The 23,331-nt window shown below is 41.6% G+C and overlaps 1 protein-coding gene across 1 annotated transcript in view; it reads right to left on the reverse strand.

The window, feature by feature from the left end:
- LOC311247965 (CUB and sushi domain-containing protein 1-like) overlaps positions 1-23,331 on the reverse strand; it is a gene marked incomplete at both ends in the record, with an annotated part of 213,058 nt that overhangs the window by 89,747 nt on the left and 99,980 nt on the right. The window contains 3 exon segments of the mRNA XM_084338937.1: positions 6,904-7,095; positions 19,270-19,311; positions 19,314-19,425. Coding sequence (XP_084195063.1) covers positions 6,904-7,095; positions 19,270-19,311; positions 19,314-19,425 — 346 coding nt within the window.

A 23,331-nucleotide genomic window follows, 5' to 3' on the forward strand; every position in this document is an offset into this window, starting at 1 on the left:
GGGGGGGGGGGGGGGGCATATGCGAGCAACCGTTCAATACAGGGGAGGGAAGAATCGGCACGGCTAAATTGGGATTGGAGAAAAATTGAAAAAGACGGAGAAAAAGTGGATACAAAATTAATAAATTTAAAACGTTTGAAAATCGTTTTTGAAAATGTGGCATCGTCGGTCTCCATTGGCCGACAGCGCGGGGTGAGTCATCTAGCCTTTATATAATGTCTATGGTTCTGTCGGCAAAGTGTGTGAGCAGAGGCTCGTCTTGACCTTTCATTGACCTGTAAGTCCAGGACTCTGAGTCGACTTGGACTTGAACACTGATGACTCGGAAGGTGCAGACGAGGACTCGGACTTGTTAATTGATAAATACAGTTATTTATAAAAAATTTTAAAAAATTATAACAGGCCCTAATCATTTGGCATAAGATATTGATGGCTATATTAATACCGTAACATTATTTAATTGCAAGCAAGGGCAGACATGTGTGTTGTTCCACCATACTGTACATGCGGATTCACATCGATACCCTCATGTTCAGTACTTAAGACGCCTACAGAGACGCCTGGAATCGTGCGCTTTGCTTACACGGATTGTACATCAAATTCCATCAAATTCAGGTAAATAAACTCCCCTTTGAAATGGTGCCCGCTGTGTCATTTATGTTCAATGTAGACCTTTTTTTATTTGTATGTCAGCTCTTTGAGTGCCAGAGTGGAGTGGACTCAACCTTAATGACTTGGACTCGGACTAGGGTAATGGGGACTCGACTCAGACTCGACTCTGGCTCTTCTTTGGTGACTCGGACTCAAACACTGGGACGCGAGACTCGACTTGGACTCGAGATTTTAGTGACTCGACTACAACACTGCCTGCAGCGATAGTATTTTGTGCAGCAAGGAAGCAGCTCCAATATATTTGTATTTAACCTTTATTTTACCAGGTAGTCACTTGATCAATCAATGATCTCTTTTTCGAGCAAGACCTGGGCAAAATGGCAGCAAAACAAAAACAAACATACAAATACACAAAACACAGACAGAGACATAAAAGGCAAAGTGGGGGCAAGGGGATACATTTGAACTGCAGCCAAACAAGATTGATTGGGATTGTAGGGTAGGGTAAAAGGTAGAGAAAGAGGAGGGGAAGATGAGGCTTTGCTGGAGGTTGCTGGGGAGAGAGAAGGTCAAGTTAAGAAATATAAAATATAACACCACATCATGCAGTGAAGCATCGACATTCTCCCATCTCATTCTTTAAAATGCCCTTCATTTGAACTTTAAAATCAGATATGGTAGCGAGGGCCTGCAGTTTCAAAGTTGTGTTGAGAAGTCCATTCCAGGCAGAGGGGAGCGGAGAACATGAAGGCCCCTTTTTCCCAAACTCTGTGCGGGTTCTGGGGTACTGAGGCATATAAATAGTCCTGGGATCGTAAGCTGTAAAATGGGTTTGATGTGATGGTGAGGGATGAACCGAGGTAAACAGGGAGCTGACCAATAATTGCTTTATAAATTATATGACAAAGCATATGCTTCAACCCTCCGTGCACCGTTTTTTGACTGTTTTGTTGTGGTCTCATGCATGCGGTAGTAATGTTAGCACTTACACCTGAGTTATAATATCTCCTGTGGTGCACAAGCGCTAATGCAGCGTGGATGTGGAGAGAGGTCAGGCTATGTGAGACTCTCGAGTGTAACAATATACTGACATTCGTCTTTTATATTAGAGGCACCCAAACTGACAATAATCGTCGATGCAAGTTCACAGAGAACGCTACCACCTCCAGTTAATCCCCCTTTTAAATAAAACTCCTTTCACTTTAGCTATGACGGGGAAGATGAACACAGAAGGAGTGGATTAATGTCACCGAGCAGTGAATTAAGGTGAACGGCTTACATTCCTTCCTTAGATAATTGATAAGCAAAATGCATTATCATCCATAACTATATTAATTGAATAAGCGTCCGTTGATGTATTCCTGTCATAATACATCAGGAATGTAAATTAATGACAAAAACTAAAGCAGGTTAAGAGAAAAATATACCTTCATGTCATGGTTCACAATTTACTGACTACAGCCTACATCTGCCAAGAATGAAAGGTCGAATTATTTTCGTTCTTGATGTTACATTTTCTCCCCGCACCAAAAATATTAGAATCAGAACAGAGAGATTGCGTTCGTCACCAACCCCGGAGCTGTGAGCTGGATTCGCCTGTTCGAATCCAGCTCACAGCTCCGGGGTTGTCACCAGCTTGGCTGGCCGTCCACAACTAATACAATTGGCTGTATTAGAGGGTGGGAGAAGCTGTTGGGGTGGGTCCGGGTCGTTGTAAACAGCGACTCCTACAGTTCGGTCGGGGCGCCTGCTAAGCGCGGATAGGACCTGAGTGGGATAGTGTGATCCTTCCACACGCTACGCCCTCTCGGAGAATATCCGCGCGCTGCCAGGTGAAAAGAAGCGGTTGATTGGCTGGACGTGTGTCGGAGGAAGCACGTGATAGCCTCCACTCTCCCAGATGATCTGACTGTGGGGGGTAAGTGCGCAGCGACCAGGAAGGGGACTGGGAATTGGCATACGACTAACATTGGGATGGGAGAAAATCGGAGGAAAAAAATGGAGGGGGAAAAAGATCAAAAAAAAAAAAAAAAATAATCAGAACAGAGATTTGATAAGAAACAGATGCAACAAGAAGAACCGGACCTGGAATCAATCAAATCCAAATGATACCCGACCCTACTGAAAGAAAAGTATAGATACAAACGTGTTTCACGGTGCTCCCAACTTTTTTTCATTTAGGAGCACAGGTGCTCCTTGGGAAAAAATAGTAAGCGCCAAGCCCTGCCATACGATTTGATTAGTTTGGATAAACTTGCACACTGTTCCCACATCTGCTGTGTTCAGCAGCAGCCAAGTCGCTAGGCAAAAAGGAGAGAGAGAAGCAGACTATGGCAGAGAGAGAGCAAGACGGTTTTGGGAACGTGCCCTTTTTATTAAAGACTTCACCTATAAACAGTACCGCTGAATGCTAATTTTGGAAGACAATTCGTTACTTTTTAGTGTGATCGCATTCATCTGGGACACTTTGTGTAAGATTGGACAGACAATGGACATATTGTGTAATAAATAGAAGGGCTCACTGCCCTCCAATTATAATTAAGATACGCCGTTACAGTTTTACATTACATTTTATTGGGTTCGAACGACTTACTGATTTTCAACCAAAAACGGACAGCTCTAACCACCACGTTAGATTGAATCTGTTACTGAGATCCTGACAGAGGAACAGAGAGGGTTTTGCAGGGAATCACATGAACACACCTGACGCCCACACACACCACACACTGCCAGTCACTGCTGCAGTACATTTGTTTCTCTCTGGCCAGTAAAGACTGTCAGACTACCTGCCATGCTAGTCGGGAAGTGTATCCTATAGATGTGTTAACTATTTAGGATGTACCAACACAACTTGCCATTTTCATTTTCATGTTGTAAAAAGTTAAACCTGCTATTGTTTGACAGCGGATTGTCATTGCATATAGCTTACACAGTTGGTAGGGTTACATTTTCTCTCTCTCTCTCTCTCTCTCTCTCTCTCTCTCTCTCTCTCTTCTCTCTCTCTCTCACTCTCTCTTCTCCTCTCTTCTCTCTCTCTCTCTCTCTCTCCTCTCTCTCTCTCTCTCCTCTCGAATAGATTATTTTGCTCAATGCAGTCACTGACCTATGGTCTTTCGGCTTGTAGGATGTAATCTTTACTTGCACAATGTGCTCGTAAATACGTATTCCAGTTCACATCTATGTTTAATCGTAAAAAAATGCAGGTGAATCACTCGCTCTGTTGAGCCCCGTACGGGCAAAGAAACCGCTAGAGGAGGTGATCCACCATTATGAAGGTACTGGAGGTCATGTCATTTTAGAAATGCCAGAAATGAGTGCCTTCATAATTGTGAGTCTGTAAGCAGCTCCTCTCTCTCTCTCTCTCTCTCTCTCTCTCTCTCTCTCTCTCTCTCTCTCTCTCTCTCCTCTCTCTCTCTCCTCTCTCTCTCTCTCTCTCCTCTCTCTCTCTCTCTCTCTCTCTCTCTCTCTCTCTCTCTCTCTCTCCTCTCTCTCTCTCTCTCTCTCTCTCTCTCTCTCTCTCTCGACATTATTTATCAACAGTGCTGGTGTTAAATTAACAGCTAGAAGCTGGTGAGTTCTTAAAGGATTTCACTGGCTGGCTGGTGATTAATTCCTGTTTTAAACCACAATATATTATTGTTTTTTTATTCTGAGTTTCTCATTAAAGTGAGAGCTTACTGATGGGCCTTAATGACCTGGCAGATGTTGTTGTGGAATCGTGAATCATTCTTTGGTTTCGTCTACAACAGCATGATAATTAACATATTAACCTATACAGGAAGCATAGAGTTTCTACCTGATAATCCAGTCTGCACTGTTATTATTCAAGTAATATATAAAAAAGAGTGCTAAATCAAGGGTATTATCTAAGTAATGTGAGAGGGAATACTAAATCATGGTTATTATTAAAGTAATATATAAGAGGGAGTGCTCAATCATGGTTATTATTTAAGTAATATAAGAGAGGGAGTAATACATAATTAATTTATAATAAAACACAAGATATTTGTGCCCTAATGATAAGGATACGCGCTCAATGAAGAAACCCAATCACCTTGCCAAAAAGAACATGTCTATAAATACTATGGAACTACACCCTATAAATATATTACATGGCACCATAACAGCCACCACACAGCATTGCCAACTTCAACAGACCCATGCCCCTTTCCAGGTATTGCCAATGCTGATGTTACATACCTCTAACTACATGGCCCCTAATGGCCACCACAACCCAACATCACCAGAATTATCGGGTGGGCACTCCCATCGCCTGTGTTTCGTCAAGTTAGGCCCACGACACCTCGGGAAGGCTCAACAGTTAGTTCCAGTGTCCCAGAACCACAGGTCACAAGGTCTGGCCTCAAGTTAGTGCTAACTATCTCTCGTGGAACAACACGTTTTTCCTCCCAAATGTACACATCTCCCAATCATTAGCTCCCCTTTAGGTAGCCTGACTCATGCCTACCTAAAAACCTACCTCCTCTACATTTCTTTCCCTCACAGACAAATGTAATGGCTGCACTCTTTACCCGAATACATTCTGAATTCACCTGTTCTGCTTTCAATTCCTGCCACTAAACATTTCAAAACCCTGGTATGTCACTATGTACTGTATACTGACCTTGAGAAAGACTAGTCTTACAGCCTGACAGAATATGCCTCAAAGTTGCTGCCTCTGAACCTACCACCCTGGGTATTTATTGGATAACTGTATAGGCAGAATTCAGTAGATTCATGGAGCCTACTTTGGTTTATTGCTGTTACTGAATAATGGAAAAACTCAATACACTCCGTCACCTCAGATTCTGTCAAAACTAAAGTGTGTTCTTCCAAATATTTTGACAAATAGTTAGTGAATAGTTTTTCCCATATCCTGATTTTTGTTAGCCCAGGATTGGAAATGGTTTAGGCATAGCAGGTATCACTCCATTTTACAACGGCATGCCCACCCCCTGTGGTCAAGGCTTGATCTGTGCCAATTTCATCATGCAGCAGGAAGCAGGGGAACAAGCAGCCAGCAGGAGTACTGCCTCTGGTGGATTGACCAGCACAATCACCTGATCTATTGAGCTTTTGTGATTGGCCAGCACAATCACCTGATCTGTTGAGCTTTTGTGGCATTGTAGCATCCGTGAGATGTGCCCTAAAAGCCAATCACACCCGTGGCAAGTGGTACAGGAAGTGTGGCGTGAGGTCTGCAAAAGCTGTCATTGATGCACATGGGGGATTCATTGATGAACAGAACATTTGACGACTAGACTGGTTATTTTAAATAGAAATAGTTCCAAACGTTTTAACTGTGGTGTATAGAGTAAGTGTACCAGACACTAGTACATACATACTAGTTTGTGTACTGACCTGGTTTGTCCCTGACACTAGTACAGTATGTACATTTACATTTGGTGTATTTACAGTATGTAAATACTGTATTTACAGTATGTACTAGTTAGTGTACTGACCTATGCAGGAAGGAAGTGGTTTGTCCCAAACACTGGTACATACTAGTTAGTGTACTGACCTATACAAGAAGGAAGTGGTTTGTCCCAAACACTAGTACATACTAGTTAGTGTACTGACCTATGTAGGAAGGAAGTGGTTTATCCCAAACACTAGTACATACTAGTTAGTGTACTGACCTATACAAGAAGGAAGTGGATTATCCCAAACACTAGTACATACTAGTTAGTGTACTGACCTATGCAGGAAGGAAGTGGTTTGTCCCAAACACTGGTACATACTAGTTAGTGTACTGACCTATACAATAAGGAAGTGGTTTATCCCAAACACTGGTACATACTAGTTAGTGTACTGACCTATGCAAGAAGGAAGTGGTTTGTCCCAAACACTAGTACATACTAGTTAGTGTACTGACCTATGCAATAAGGAAGTGGTTTCTCCCAAACACTGGTACATACTAGTTAGTGTACTGACCTATACAGGAAGGAAGTGGTTTGTCCCAAACACTGGTACATACTAGTTAGTGTACTGACCTATACAATAAGGAAGTGGTTTCTCCCAAACACTGGTACATACTAGTTAGTGTACTGACCTATGCAATAAGGAAGTGGTTTCTCCCAAACACTGGTACATACTAGTTAGTGTACTGACCTAGGCAATAAGGAAGTGGTTTCTCCCAAACACTGGTACATACTAGTTTGTGTACTGACCTATACAAGAAGGAAGTGGTTTGTCCCAAACACTGGTACATACTAGTTAGTGTACTGCTGACCTATGCAGGAAGGAAGTGGTTTCTCCCAAACACTAGTCTATACTAGTTAGTGTACTGACCTATGCAGGCAGGAAGTGGCTTGTCCCAGACCCGTCTGTACCCGCTCAGGCAGTTGAGGGTGCTGCTGCCATGCAGGCTGTAGCCAGGGTTACAGGAGTACAGCACAAACGTGCCGGCAAAGTGACCGTCGTCTTGGATCTTATAGCCGTAACTAGGGACACCCGGCTCCTCACATCGCACCAGCTCAAAACCTATAGGACAAGAACACACACACACACACACACACACGCACACACACACACGCGCACACACACACACACACACACACACACACACACACACACACACACACACACACACACACACACACACACACACACACACACACACACACACACACACACACACACACACACACACACACACACACTTTGTTAAAACTTTGTAGAGAGAGAGAGAGAGCACCAACGCAGTAAAGTATATTATTAGTGTCCGTCGAAACGCTGTAGCTCTTTTGAAAGACAACAAGTGGCCATGAAGCCCTTTGGAGTGACGGCCGAAGCAGCTGCAGGTACAGGCTTTTTCAGGAACATCCAACGTTATTGTCGGTACAATCTGACATAATTAACCCTCACGACGGCACTCACTCTCTCTCTGTCACGCTGGGACTTGCTTTGCTCGTGGAGGAAGCTCATGTCATATTTCCCGCAAAATTAAGAAAGCAGTGGGAATTGTGGCGTTAAACAAAGAAATGAGTGTGTTCTAGTATAGACTGTAAAGAGTCGAATTACGAAGTGTGTTCGTAATTGTCAAGTGCCTACTGCTCTATTTCTTTCTCCCCCCTCTCTCTCTTCCTCTCTCGCTCGCTCGCTCGACACACACACACACGCACACGCACACGCACACACACACACACACACACACACACACACACACGTACACACACACCGCAGCAGAATGGTCACCAGAGCCCATTTGTTATTGGACATTCCATAGTGCCTCTCTCCGGTGCCTGTCCAGAGGCAATACGCGATTGCATCTATCCAACCAATCACAGTAATTGTTCTGGGATTGGGGGAGGGGGTTATAATAGAGGATTCTGATTACATAGAAAATATATACATTGGTATCCGTTTATCTTTAAGGAAATTGATGCAACATTCAATCAATGATGCTTGTTTGGAATTATGGACCTTATTCTACCCGCCCAAACGATTGGACACTTAATAAGGTCCCACGGGTTCAGTCTGAACTTAATTTAATTTGATCTCTCTTTGTTTTTGTTTTTTTCTCTTTCCACCTCTTTTGAATCTCGACGACATTGCAAATGAGGGTAAAACTTCATTGTTCATTTCGAGAACCAATAAAGATTTCAATCAAACGTAAATGTTCAATATAATTCAAACAAATGCCATGTAGTACCCTATAGTACAGTTAAATACCCTTAAGTACCATGTACTGTAGTTTCATGTAATACCTGGTAGTAATATGTGGTACTATTGTACCCTGCAGTACCATCTAGTACCATGTACTACTACATGCTTTATTATAGTTTCACCCATTCATTTTCTATTTGGTTATATTCTACCAGAACGACCACAAATTGCAGAATGGGTACAATACAGTACGGCTCAATACACACAATTGTTAAGGGGATGCAGACCAGAGAAAGACTTTCATCTTGTTTACATCAGGGTCCCCCATTTTCAATTCATAACATTTATGACATGCACGATATACAAATATACAGTACTGTTTATTTACAGACAGAGTTTCTAAAAGAGAATATATACATTTGAGGGGGAGGAAACTGTACATTGGGTGGGGGGCGGTTTTGGGAGGGGGGTTGGACATTTACCGGGAGTTGCATATCATAGTTGCATATCATAACAGAGTCAAAGAAGCACATGTTGTGTGTTTCCATCAACAGTGATTGGCCTCATTGTGACCAGGGCACAGGGCTATTGCAAAGCTAGCTGGCTAGACAGCTAGGTGCCTCTCAACCCAGTGGAACTGCTTTATCGTCCAGCTAAATCGGCTTGAAGAGAACACAAAATATTATATATTTATAAGATTAAAGGTGCTGTAAGTGATATTTTCTTTGTTAAAATAAGTGTGGTCTACATGTTAAAAGAATAGCTCTACATTCCAACAGCCATCATCACTGATAGAGTGTTTGTTCAGTAACATGGGTCTCCCAGTCCCTCCACTCTGCAGTACACACAAAATACATGTTCTGGTATCCCGTTCTCACTTTATCGAACTCAGGAGAGAGAACCAAAATAAAACAAATATGTGTTTGAAACAAGTAAGATAATCTGCCAGCAAATTTGACTTGGCAAGATTTCTTGAAATACGTAAAAAAATATCTAGGGTTCTGTCTGTCCTAATTGGATACAATAAATCCATAATATCCTCGACACTGTCTATATATAATGAGGCCATTAGAAGAGCTATTAATCTCTCAAGTCGTTAACAGGCCAAGGTGAGAGAGATAGACCTTCTGGAACAGAGCCTCGTGGACTGGGGAGGGACATGCAGATTCCACCCTGGCGGGCTCGAACCCGGGACCGTCTAGCTGTGAGGCAACAGTGTGCGAACCACTATGCCACCCACATTGGACAGAAAGAAAGAAAGAAAGAAAGAAAGAAAGAAAGAAAGAAAGAAAGAAAGAAAGAAAGAAAGAAAGAAAGAAAGAAAGAAAGAAAGAAAGAAAGAAAGAAAGAAAGAAAGAAAGAAAGAAAGAAAGAGAGAAAGAGAGAAAGAAAGAAAGAAAGAAAGAAAGAAAGAAAGAAAGAAAGAAAGAAAGAAAGAAAGAGAAAGAAAGAAAGAAAGAAAGAAAGAAAGAAAGAAAGAAAGAAAGAAAGAAAGAAAGAAAAAGAAAGAAAGAACTCTGCACTTCCGCTTGATGAGCTTTTCAGAGACGTCTCTGTATGGATGTGTTCAAACTGAAGGCAGCTGTAAGGACAACCCTGCTTAGGGACTGTGCGTTTCGGGGTGGCTGGAAATGGGGGAGGGATATCAATATTTTTTGGGGGACCTGTATTTTTTATGTTTGCAATGTTTTTATTTGCAATGTTTGTTGTAATAGTTCTCACTCTACTCTCTTAACACTTACAGCGCCAGAGGGCGCTGTGTACCGTGTGGTAAGAAGGCCACCGCTTCGGATACATGGCGGTGTTTGCAGGGCTCAAACTATATTATATATCATAGCTATGGATATAATACTATTGCCCATTTGAGTATCTATCGTTCAATTTGTGAAAAAGAAAAAAAGAATTCCATACATTCCCGTTTTATACCGTGGTGAATATCAGTATAGTTTTAGAGTAATCCTGTCTAATCCCAGAAAACGACGCTATGCAGCGCTTAGTGCATTTCACTCAAAACCGTGCCGTTTCTAGCCTGTATCAACAATCAATCTGAAATCAACGCTATATTATCGGTATTATGTTTCATCACGAATTAATGAAAGGGTGGGGGGGGGGGTCGTTTTCTTATGCTTTGATCGTCACCAACGGAATACGTTACACACACACATGACACATATAGTACGGTTGGATCGCAGTGAATGGATTCTTGGATCCGATCAACGCAAGATTGATACCATATAGCCCTTACCTTGACTAGGATTTACTCCTAAAAGAATATTCCAATTATCTGATCGCCATTCCAAGTATTAATGTCGATCGTGTTGCCAACATAATCCACCAAAGAACATGAACTGGGAGTGCTTGATTCTCCTCAATCCATTCGTTATAAACGCTTGTCCTGCCCGACAAGGAAAACCCGGCCCGGATTTTTTTGATCGACCCACAGCCCAAGCCAGAGAGTTTCAAAGGATGTGCAATACCGGCCGCATGGCGGCAGGTGGCGGTATTGGACGTTTGCGATCTCAGACTCATTCCCAATGATAACACAGGCTCCCTCGATGGATTATGAATGGGAATATCGAATAAAAGAAATAACGACCAAAACCCGAGAAATCTCGGGTCTGGCACCCAACCGCTGGCGAGTTAACCCGACTTATCTCGGGTTTGGCCTCCATTGTGTTAATGGACTGTCTTGGCCAATCAGCATCCACGCAAAACATCCTCTTAAAGTTTTCATTAATGTTATGCATGGCTCAGTAGCTACACTGGTGGACCACACACACATAACGTCATATTTCAGATTTCTTCGTCTTTCATTCAATAGACCACATTGGACCATTTTGCCAAAGTGGGGCACCATGCACTTGAATATTACACTCAGGTCTCGACTCTCTGAGCCTATACTCTTGCAAGCACTGCAGGGCTTGACATTACCACCACCACCACGCTCACCATCAAAAACAACTTGTATGACTGCCTTGTATCTTTGTTTGGACCCACGCAAATATTAGTAATCATTTTTGGAAAGTTGTGCGTCAAGAGAAATCAGCTGCTCCATTACCAGCAAGGTATCCCCTACATTTTCAAAAGCCTAGAGAAAGCTTGTCTTAACTGATCACCAATCAAATTGATAATATTATTCATTGCGTGTGTACATCTCTGGAGACCTATATTGCAGAACCACAACCGCTATCCTATCTGCACTGTGTGAGGTTGATCTCGAGCAGGAACAGACCCCCCCGCTTGATTCCATTTTCTCCCAGTTAATTGGGGAGGGTCTCGAGGTGTGTCTGTGGGGGGGGGGGGGGGGAATGAACTAAAACAACATCAGTCCCCAGCCAGCCCCCCCCCATAAATAACGCACAGTCCCTTAGGTACTGTAGCTTATTCTCCTAACGAAGTTATTCATCAACAAAAAGAACAATGGGCCAGGAATTTTTCATTAATAACACTGACATACACACGTCCCCCCTCCACACACACACACACACACACACACGCACACGCGCACACGCACACGCACACACACACAGTAGGATTGTGTCTTCAACCATTGTGCAGCCCCTTAAATGTGCCGAGTAACATGTTTTTGGCTGATACTTAAAGGGGAATGACACCCATTGTGATCATTATCTCTGTGAGGCGGCAACCTGGAGGGGAATTATGCGTGTGTGTGTGTGTGTGTGTGTGTGTGTGTGTGTGTGTGTGTGTGTGTGTGTGTGTGTGTGTGTGTGTGTGTGTGTGTGTGTGTGTGTGTGTGTGTGTGTGTGTGTGTGTGTGTGTGTGTGTGTGTGTGTGTGTGTGTGTGTGTGTGTGTGTGTGTGTGTGTGTGTGTGTGTGTGTGCGTGCGTGCGTGCGTGCGTGCGTGCGTGTGTGCGTGCGTGCGTGCGTGCGTGCATGCGTGCGTGCGTGCGTGCGTGCGTTCATGTATCTGTCTATCTGCAGCTAATCTCGAAAACTACAGAGCTGATTTGGATGAAGCGTTGCACATAGGTTGCCTTTTTTCGGTCAACAACAAATATTTAATTTGAATTCATTTCAATTCAGAACATTTTGTAAGATGGCGGAACAAGATGGCTGCGCCGGCTAGAAGTCACGTCATCCTCAGGGCTCTCGAGAACCGAGAACACGATTTCACTGCTGAGATGGCTTTCAAATGTAGACAATTTACCTCATTTCAGTGTTTCGCTCCTGTTTTAATCCTCTCTCCCGCTGTGCTATATATTAAGTAATATTATTGTCATGTCTCCCGTTAATATTTCATAACGTATTTCAGGGGAAATTCACATTGGTAGTTGACCAGTCATCTGGACTCTGAGTTGTCATTGCATTTTGCAGTCTGCTGCACGTTCCTGCTCAAGGCGATGACCAGTAAATGGTAAATGAGTATGACGGGAACATTAATCTGTTAATTTAACAATGATCACGAAGATCTGATCAGAGACAGTTGTCCTTCGTGTTCTAGCATAGTTAATGGGGAAGAATCGACGGAGCATTGTATTGCAATAAAAATGCATGAGTGAGGTGAACAGTATCTTATCAGATGAAACAGATGTTGTATATTCTTTTATTGCAGATGTTCACAAAGGTTGCCCATCTGGGAAATCTGAATAACATAATGTAATTAATCACAATATATTGCATTGTGATATGATATTGTATTGCGGGGCCTCTGGTGATTCTAATATTCAACCTATTGAGACACTGGAACGCCCGATTCAGATCTGTTCTACGTCTCATTGGGGACTCAGCTTGCATTTCTGATGGCCAATTAATTCACAATGCAAACCAGAGTAGGCAAATACAATGGAGTATGGAACCGGAGAAATACCCTGAGAATACAGTCACAATCGTTCATCGTAACATTTACAAAGATATATGTAGCGCAAGTATAAATATGCAGTGGTGGAAGAGGTACACAGTGCCTCTACTTTTTTTTGTATCCACTTTTTCTCCCCATTTTCAATTTTTTTCTCCCATCCCAATTTCGTATTATCCAATTCTCCCCTCCCCCGTCTTGAACGTTGCTAGACTATGCCCCCCACTGGTCGGCTGTAGTGTGTACAGAAGCCTTGCATCACGTGTCCCCTCCGGTACACGAGGAGGCAGCCTGTCCCATCTTTTCACCGCAGCAGCTCGAACTCTCAGTGGCGAGGAGGAGTAACGCGTGGGAGGCTCACGCAGCCCCCGATACGTCCTGTTTCCGCCGCACCGGCGTCACCCAACCGGCCTGTAGGAGTCGCTGTCCACAACGTCCAATCCCCACCCACCGGCTTTCCCACCCTCTAACACTTGCCAATTGTGTTAGTATGACGGCCGGCCAAGCCGGTAGCAAAGCCGAGAGCTGGGCTCGATACCCATCAGCTCCTGCGTTAGTGGCGAGCGCCTTGCCCACTGCGCTACTCAGCCGCCCTACAGTTCCTCTACTTAAGTAAAAGTAGAAATACTTAATGAGTACTCTGGTAAAAGTAAAAGTCCTCCATTCAACTTCTACTTAAGTAGACAATTATTTTCTACTGAATGTACTTAAGTATCTTATAAGTACACATTCTACATGACGTTTGTGTATCCATTGACCTCTATAGGTTGTGTTAAAGTGGTATGTGGTCCAGTTACGCTGCTCTGATTACGTCCTCTTGAAGTTGACCGGCTTCAAATGTGAAAGTACATAATCTTCATAAATATTTTATTTTGAATATATTATGTTTTCTATGCAAAGTCCTTTTCTTCAACGTAACTACCGTAGTAACTAATGGGTTCAGATACATGTAGTGGAGTAAAAAAGTACAACATTTCCTTTGAAATGTAGTGGAGTAAAAGTATAAAGTTCCCAAAAATGTTAATACTCACATAAAGTACAAGTAGCTCGAAATTGTACTTAAGTACAGTGATTGAGTAAACATACTTAGTTACTTTCCACCACTGCCAGCAGGATTGGCTACTCTAACTACTGGATGAGTGGTTTTGTCGTTGTTGAGTAGTTATAGTAGTTATAGTCAAAACATGTGTTTAATGCTGAGTACTCTGAATTCTCCCAAAATTAACTAGAAACTAAATATGAAAGTAAGCTGGCATTCACACATTTTCAGCAAGAACAATAAGTGCTTTTTATTTTCTTTCAGTCCTAGAACAATGACTTTTCAATAGCTCATCTTTCTTCTGAACTAATGAAATGCTGTGGTCTCTCTCTGAAATGTATGTATCCCCTTTATGTCTCCGTGCCTCGCTTGAATCTCTCTCTGTGGAGCGAACCTGTCTGGTGGAGTTTTAAATCCACAGTCCATTATCTCCAATCAAACATATACTCAAGGCCTGTTTCCCGGTAGAAATATAAAGTTAGTTCCACAGCCTGTTCCCTAGTAGAAATATAAAGTTAGTTTCAAAGCATGTTCCCTAGTAGAAATATAAAGTTAGTTCCACAGCCTGTTCCCTAGTAGAAATATAAAGTTAGTTTCACAGCCTGTTCCAGTAGAAATATAAAGTTAGTTCCACAGCCTGTTCCCTAGTAGAAATATAAAGTTAGTTTCAAAGCATGTTCCCTAGTAGAAATATAAAGTTAGTTCCACAGCCTGTTCCCTAGTAGAAATATAAAGTTAGTTTCACAGCCTGTTCCCTAGTAGAAATATAAAGTTAGTTTCACAGCCTGTTCCCTAGTAGAAATATAAAGTTATAGTTTCACAGCCTGTTCCCTAGTAGAAATATAAAGTTAGTTCCACAGCCTGTTCCCTGGTAGAAATATATAGTTAGTTCCACAGCCTGTTCCCTGGTAGAAATATAAAGTTATAGTTTCACAGCCTGTTCCCTAGTAGAAATATAAAGTTAGTTCCACAGCCTGTTCCCTGGTAGAAATATATAGTTAGTTCCACAGCCTGTTCCCTGGTAGAAATATAAAGTTAGTTCCACAGCCTGTTCCCTAGTAGAAATATAAAGTTAGTTTCAAAGCATGTTCCCTAGTAGAAATATAAAGTTAGTTTCACAGCCTGTTCCCTAGTAGAAATATAAAGTTAGTTTCACAGCCTGTTCCCTAGTAGAAATATAAAGTTAGTTTCACAGCCTGTTCCCTGGTAGAAATATAAAGTTAGTTCCACAGCCTGTTCCCTAGTAGAAATATAAAGTAGTTTCAAAGCATGTTCCCTAGTAGAAATATAAAGTTAGTTTCACAGCATGTTCCCTAGTAGAAATATAAAGTGAGTTCCACAGTCTGTTCCCTAGTAGAAATATAAAGTTAGTTTCACAGCATGTTCCCTAGTAGAAATATAAAGTTAGTTCCACAGCCTGTTCCCTAGTAGAAATATAAAGTTAGTTTCACAGCCTGTTCCCTAGTAGAAATATAAAGTTAGTTTCATAGCCTGTTCCCTAGTAGAAATATAAAGTTAGTTTCACAGCCTGTTCCCTAGTAGAACTATAAAGTTAGTTCCACAGCCTGTTCCCTAGTAGAAATATAAAGTTAGTTCCACAGCCTGTTCCCTAGTAGAAATATAAAGTTAGTTCCACAGCCTGTTCCCTAGTAGAAATATAAAGTTAGTTTCACAGCCTGTTCCCTAGTAGAAATATATAGTTAGTTTCACAGCCTGTTCCCTAGTAGAAATATAAAGTTAGTTCCACAGCCTGTTCCCTAGTAGAAATATAAAGTTAGTTTCACAGCCTGATCTCTAGTATACATATAAAGTTAGTTTCACAGTCTGTTCCCTAGTAGAAATCTAAAGTTAGTTTCAAAGCATGTTCCCTGGTAGAAATATAAAGTTAGTTTCACAGTCTGTTCCCTAGTAGAAATCTAAAGTTAGTTTCAAAGCATGTTCCCTGGTAGAAATATAAAGTTAGTTTCACAGCCTGATCTCTAGTATACATATAAAGTTAGTTTCACAGTCTGCTCCTTGGTAGAACTTAGTTTCATAGCCGTTTTCCACTACAAACACAAAACGAATACAGTACAAATAGCACACTTACACCAACGCCCCCCCCCCCCCGCACACATTATCTCTCTCCCACTCACTCTTTCACTCCTCTCCAGTCTATAATGGACCTGAGGCACTCGACAGCCATTCAGAGAAACAGAGCTGAGACAGAGGCTGGCCTGTATAGTGTGACGGTTACAGGTTGAGCGCTCCTTTGTTGAGAGAATCTGCTTCCCTGGGTTACAGTCTATTTATTTTCTACCTACTCACTTTAGGAAGGGGACTTTGGATGGATGGATGGATGGTTGAATGGATGGATGGATGGATGGATGGATGGATGGATGGATGGATGGATGGATGGATGGATGGATGGATGGATGGATGGATGGATGGATGGATGGATGGATGGATGGATGGATGGATGGATGGATGGATGGATGGATGGATGGATGGATGGATGGATGTGGGTGTGACGAGGTTGAAACCACACAGTAAGTTTCCCGTTGGCGTGAACTCACTCACTAATTTAAATCACCCCTGCTTCACCACCTGCGTTGGCTCCTTTTAGGTGGGGGACTGGATGGGACTGGATGCTATTGACATCTTGTTGTCATTTAGCCGACGCTTTCACACAAAGCGACTTACAAATGTGTGCAACAAAGCCAGCGAAGGCATACACTCCTGACTAGGGGTGGGGGAAAAAATCCATACGTAGTAGTATCGCGATACTTTGCGTGATGATACTGAATCGATACAGGGACGCCAAGTATCGATATTTAATTATTCATATTTATTTTTTATTTTTTTTATGTATAAGGAAGTTGCATTGTTCATTTCAATACCTGTAATAGTACAGTAGTCCACACACACGTGAAATATGACTGTAATACAAACAGTTCAGTTTGTCAGGTACATGCAACACAGATTACAGTGTTGACATCTGTCTGCTTGAGAAAATACCATGTTCTGCAATAAAAATGATTGCAGTGAGATGAACAGACTGAACTTTATTTTATTAGATAAAACATGTTGACAAAGTTTCACTTTGCAGTTGAAAAAGATAATGAATACAATTTAAAAAAATAAAAAAAATAAAGAATATCGCAAAATATCGCGATATATAATAGTATCGCGATAATATTGTATCGCGATAATATTGTATCGTGACGCACGTATCGCGATAGTATCGCATCGTGAGGTCTCTGGCGATTCCCACCCCTACTCCTGACAGGCAGCGTTACGTGGCTGTTCTGAAGACAAGCGCCTGCCAGTAGCTAGAGAGCAGGGGCGAATTTAGGGTTGTAGGAGATCCGGGGCTTAGCCCAGATGGGCCCCCTTTTTTTTTATTTTTTTTTTGTAATATATATATATATATATATATATATTTTTTTTTTTTATATTTTTTTTTTTGGCAGGCAAGGGGTGGTTTGGAGGGGTTTGGTTTGGAAGATCCACGACAGATCTTTTTTGAATTTAATGAACCTGTACGTGCAATTTCCTGCAATATAGAGCCTTCAATCTTGACCAATAAAGCTGCTCTTTTCACTATAAAACTCAGTTAACCATAACGTAGTTATGGTTAGATTTATATATTGGGGGGGATATATCATATTTTTCATATAATCAAAAAGTGGTGGAGCAAGATCATACCTTTGCTCCCCCAAGTTCAATAGTGGGAGAGCAGAGATGCTCCGAATGCTCTTATGGCCAGGCGTCTATGATTCACTGATACAAAGTAAAATAGTGCAGTGCAATAAAATAGTTTGTAAAATAGAATAAAATAATGCAATAGTGCATTGCAATAAAATAGTTATCATCGTATTTTTTCGGGAGGCCGGTAAGGAGTGCATTACAGTAGTCGAGTTGGCTTGAGATAAAGGCATGGATCTGGTTTTCAGCGTCCTTTTGATTTATAAATGGCCGTACTTTAGCTATGTTTCTAAGGTGGAAGAATTAAGTTTTTGTCAACTTGTTGATTGTGATTTAAAGTTTAGATCTGAGTCTACCATAACACCAAGACTTAACTCACTCAAATACAGTTAGCAGCTGGATAGACCACAGATGGAAATTAGCTTCTTCTAAATCTGGTGCAAACATATTTTCATGTAACAATGATGAATTGAAAAAAAAAAAAAAAAAAAAAAAACATTTTTTTAATTTTTTTTATTTTTTATTTTTATTTTTTTTAAATAGATTCGGGGCTTTTCAGAATACATCCGGGGCTTGAGCCCAGGTAGCCACCCCCTAGCTCCGCCCCTGCTAGAGAGCATCTGGATTACAGATGGATGGATGGATGTACAGTATGGATGGGTGGATGTACAGTATGGGTGGATGTAGGGGTGAGTTGATGGAGAATCCTGGTCTGTTTCAGTTAGTAATAACCACCTGCTGTACCAGTGGCATGACGCTGGTCTGGGAGACAGGTCCTGACAGTCGAATAGATCATTTTGCTCAATGCAGTCACTGACCTATGGTCTTTCGGCTTGTAGGATGTAATCTGTACGTCTGTATTGTGCTCGTAAATAATTATTCCAGTTCACATCAATGTTTAATTGTAAAAATGCAGGTGAAGCACTCGCACTGTTGAGCCCTGTACGGGCACAGCAACCGCTAGAGGAGGTGATCCACCATTATGAATGAAAGGAGGTCCTGTCATTTTAGAAATGCCAGAAATGATTGCCTTCATAATTGCGAGTCTGTAGCTCTCTCCCTCTCCCTCTCCCTCTCCCCCTCCCCCTCCCCCTCCCCCTCCCCCTCTCTCTCTCTCTCTCTCTCTCTCTCTCTCTCTCTCTCTCTCTCTCTCTCTCTCTCTCTCTCTCTCTCTCTCTCTCTCTCTCTCTCTCTCTCTCTCCCCCTCTCCCCCTCTCTCCCCCTCTCTCCCCCCTCCCCCCCCCCTCTCTCTCTCTCTCTCTCTCTCTCCTCTCTCTCTCTCTCTCTCTCTCTCTCTCTCTCTCTCTCTCTCTCTCTCTCTCTCTCTCTCGTCTCTGTCTCTGTCCCTCTCTCTCTCTCCTCTCTCTCTATCCCTCTCTCTCTCTCTCTCTCTCTCTCTCTCTCCTCTCTCTCTCTCTCTCAGTCCATTATGAGGAGATGATGGTCATGGAGCAGAGATGTCCTCTTGAAGGAGAGCGTCCTGTACTGGGCGCTGAAGCCGACTCACTGGTGTAGGAGAGGCGGAAGCCCTGGTTGGTTCCCGAGGCGTGCTGTTGAACTCGAGCCACAGATGATTGGACGTGCTGTTGACGATGTCGGCCATCATGTCGCCGCCGGTGAAGTTGCCAAGGAGACGGGAAGTACTGTCGTCGCCGTCATAGACCTGCCAATCAAACACACAGAGAGAACGTCATACTGTGAGAATAGTTCAGTTGCAGATTATCACAGTGGATTGATTTTTATTGTGGAGTAAAAGACAGCGTCCAAGGGATAAAACATAGAAGAGTGCAAGCACTTATTTCCATCATGGTCCCTGATTTTGGACATGGACAGACATCATAAAACAGAGCATCATAATAAAACAGAGCATCATAATAAAACATAGAGCATCATAATAAAACATAGATCATCAGAATAAATGTATTTCACTTCTACATATATACTATCAAGAGACTAACAGATACGCCCTACCCTCTCCTTCCTAGACGTGGCTACTCTATAATTCAATGGCTAGCCATTTCTTTGTGGCACGTCTAAAGCTTCCCCCATCTTCGATGTTTTTCAGGGCCACTGGAAGCTTGTTCCGCTCCAATGCCGCAGAGTATAAAAAAGAAAACCTTTCAGGAATCAATTAATTTAATTTTGACGACTATGTGTCAGGTCTTATTGTGGAGCTTAGAGGACCAGGAACAGTATGACCCTTTATACACTTGAGAACATTTAATTTAGGATAGGTTTGAACGGACGTCATGTTGACCTCCTACCTATAGAGTTTAGAATATCAAGGTGCCAATTGTCTCTATTTGCTTGAGCAGGGAAATATCTCCTTATCGTGGACTATACTCACACAATGGATACAAATGCACTCCTTCAATTCAAGTAAGACACAAGGTCACAACGACATGACAAGGTAATAGCTGTGGTTCTCATGGGTAACGTGTTCTCTGGCTGTTCCCAAGTCTCAAGGCTTTGCTTACAGCTATAGGAAGATTATTATTAATAGATCACTCCTGGCTTCATCCATGGTTCATGCAGCTGTGGTCCTGCGTGAACAAAGCCTTCTCGTGTACATTTCTCTGTCTGATAAGGCAGGGGATTTTGAAACTTAAGCAGCAGTTTTTTTTAAGTAGGAAAGGTCACTTGCCAAAACTAGCCTACAGTAGTAGCATCGCAGATCAGGCCACCCACCATCACCAGGGTTAGCTATTTGTCTTTTGAAAATGGCAAAGGTTTTCACCAGATATTTACACTATGCATTGCTTTAATCTTTTTGCCATTTTGTCTTCCCAAATGAAAGAAACTGAGTGCTTATAAGAAACAATCAGTTGGTCGATTGGTCCACAAAAAGGTCATGCTAATTGGCTAAACTCACTCAGTACAGTACTCATTTGTAATTAGTACTAGCACTCAGTAGTACTCATTCATATATCTTATACCCAGTTTAATCACCTGTATATATTAGATAGATAGATATATAGATATACTTTATTAATCCCCTTGGAAATTCAGGTATCCAGTAACAGCTCAGGCAGTTAACAGACAATAGAGAGCAATAAAAAAGCACAACCAATACAACAAACAAACAATGAAGGTCAGCGCTGAGGTACAAAGTTATAATGAATTAAAAGAGTCCAGGCTCTGTGGTGCCCTCAGCTGGATGGGGAGGCTGTTCCACAGGTGTGGTGCAGCCGTGCAGAAGGCTCGGGCACCCATGGTGCAGAGCCGGGTACTGGGGACCCGAAGGAGCAGGCTACCTGCGGATCTGAGGGTGCGGGTGGAGGATTGTGGAGTGATGAGTTCCTGAAGGTAGAGGGGTGCGTGTCCGTTTATGCAGTTATGGGTGAGCATCAGGATTTTGTAATTGATCCGGGATGAGACGGGGAGCCAGTGTAGTGAGTGGAGGATGGGGGCTATGTGATCGTGTTTACGGACTCTCATCAGGATCTTGGCAGCGCTGTTCTGGATCCTTATGGCATAGCGGTGAAAACCAATTGAATGTTAATTGTATTTATGTTGATGGCAGTGAGTGCTGCTCAGGAAGCACTATTTATTTGATTTTAAGTATTTTATTTTAATACTTTTTACTAATAAATATCTTGTACAATATCATCCTAACTGAGGATGAGATTGTTAATGATGTTGATAATGATGTAATTGATGATGTAATTGATGTTAATGTTGATAATGATGTAATGTATTGAATATTGTTGTATTGTTGTAAGCAGGGACGTGCACAGGACTTTAGAGGGGCAGGTGCTCAAAGGCTGAAAAGGGCACTACACTTGTGTATATATATTAAGCGAGCGCGCTTAGCGCGCGAGCGCGATTTGTAAGGGCCCTTTTCGGGCGGGGGGCCCCCTTTTTATGCTTTTTGGGGGGGTTTTTGGTGATCAAATATTGAATATTGAACTATAATAATCAGTGCAGGAGCTCACTTATCCTTGAAAGACACTTTTATCATTGACTTAAAAGGCCCATACATCTCCATAAATGTTCAGGGGGGGAGGGAATAAGTGCTTACCCTACAGACCCCAAGAAGTGCTGTATATTCTGTATTGTTTAATATAAATGCATTTTTTATTCCAATCCCGATTTGTATTTGAGATTCCCAAATCCCATCGGACTTGACTTCTTTGTGTCCCTCAATGAGTGTAATACCAGCATTCAACAGCGGTTTCTATCATGATCATCATCACCACCCACGCTATGCATAAAATATATAGGTCCGCGGAGAGGCATGCTGAGGAGGCCGTGCAAACTGCAATGGAATATGGGGCATCTCTCTCTCTTTACCTAATATTTTGATTCTATCCTGACATTTTTCAGTTGGAAGGGCAGTCTATATGCGTAACAGTAAAAAAAAAAAAAAAAAAAAAAAAAATTATTTGATTTTTTTTTTCAAAAAGGGCACTTTTTTGTTGAGGCTCAAAAAGGCAGGTGCTCAGGCACCCCTTGGCCTCTATGTGTGCACGTGCCTGGTTGTAAGTGCCGGACCCCAGGAAGAATAGCTTTTGTCAAGTGCAAAAGCTATGGGGGGATTTTTTTTAAGTGATTTGATTTGATCCTAAATAAACATAAACTTAAACATAAACAGCATAAACTATAAAGTGTATTATTATTATTATTATTATTTTATTATTATTATTATTATTATTATTATTATTATTATTATTATTATTATTATTATTATTATTATTATTATTATTATTATTATTATTATTATTATTTATTATTATTATTATTATTATTATTATTATTATTATTATTATTATTATTATTATTATTATTATTATTATTATTATTATTATTATTATTATTATTATTATACACCTAGACCAGGGGTCGGGAACCTATGGCTCGCGAGCCATATATGGCTCTTCTGGTGACAGCATATGGCTCCCAGAATATTTTGAGTAAAAAAAAAAAAAAAAATTAAAAATTTAATACTTGTGATATTTCTTAATAATACTGTGTCATTTAAAAGTAAACAGAAATTAGTTTTGAAGATACAGCTAATAGTATCTGTAGCTGAAGATATAGCGAGCAGAGCTGGCAAGGGAACACAAGTGGACAGAAATTAAAAATCTTCAACCTGAAGACCAGCTGATTCTTAAAAACTTGGAACGAGCTTCCTGTGACATACCACACAATGCAGTGTGAGTATTGCCGTATATTGACCATGTTTGGCTCTACATATGCATGTGGGCAGTCATTCTTGCATATGAGGAACATTAAGACCAACCTACGCTCACGTTTAACTGATGGAAGCCTCAACGCCTGCATGAAGCTCAACCTCACCACGTATGAACCAGATTACAAGGCCATCAGCAAAACCATGCAGCACCAGAAGTCGCATTAAAAGTAAGACATATTTAATTCATTATACGTTAAAAATACTATATGGCTCTCAATTAAATATATTTCGAAATATTTGGCTTTTATGGCTCTCCCAGTCAAAAAGGTTCCTGACCCCTGACCTAGACCCTCCAAAGGTGGCGGAGGCACTGGCCTCCTGAACTGAAGAGAGAGAGATAGAGAGAAAAAAAAGAGAGAGAGAGAGAGATAGAGA

The sequence above is a fragment of the Notolepis coatsorum genome (genome assembly GCF_963971535.1).
Source record: "Notolepis coatsorum genome assembly, contig: SCAFFOLD_268, whole genome shotgun sequence".
In the NCBI taxonomy this organism is placed as follows: Eukaryota; Metazoa; Chordata; class Actinopteri; order Aulopiformes; family Paralepididae; genus Notolepis; species Notolepis coatsorum.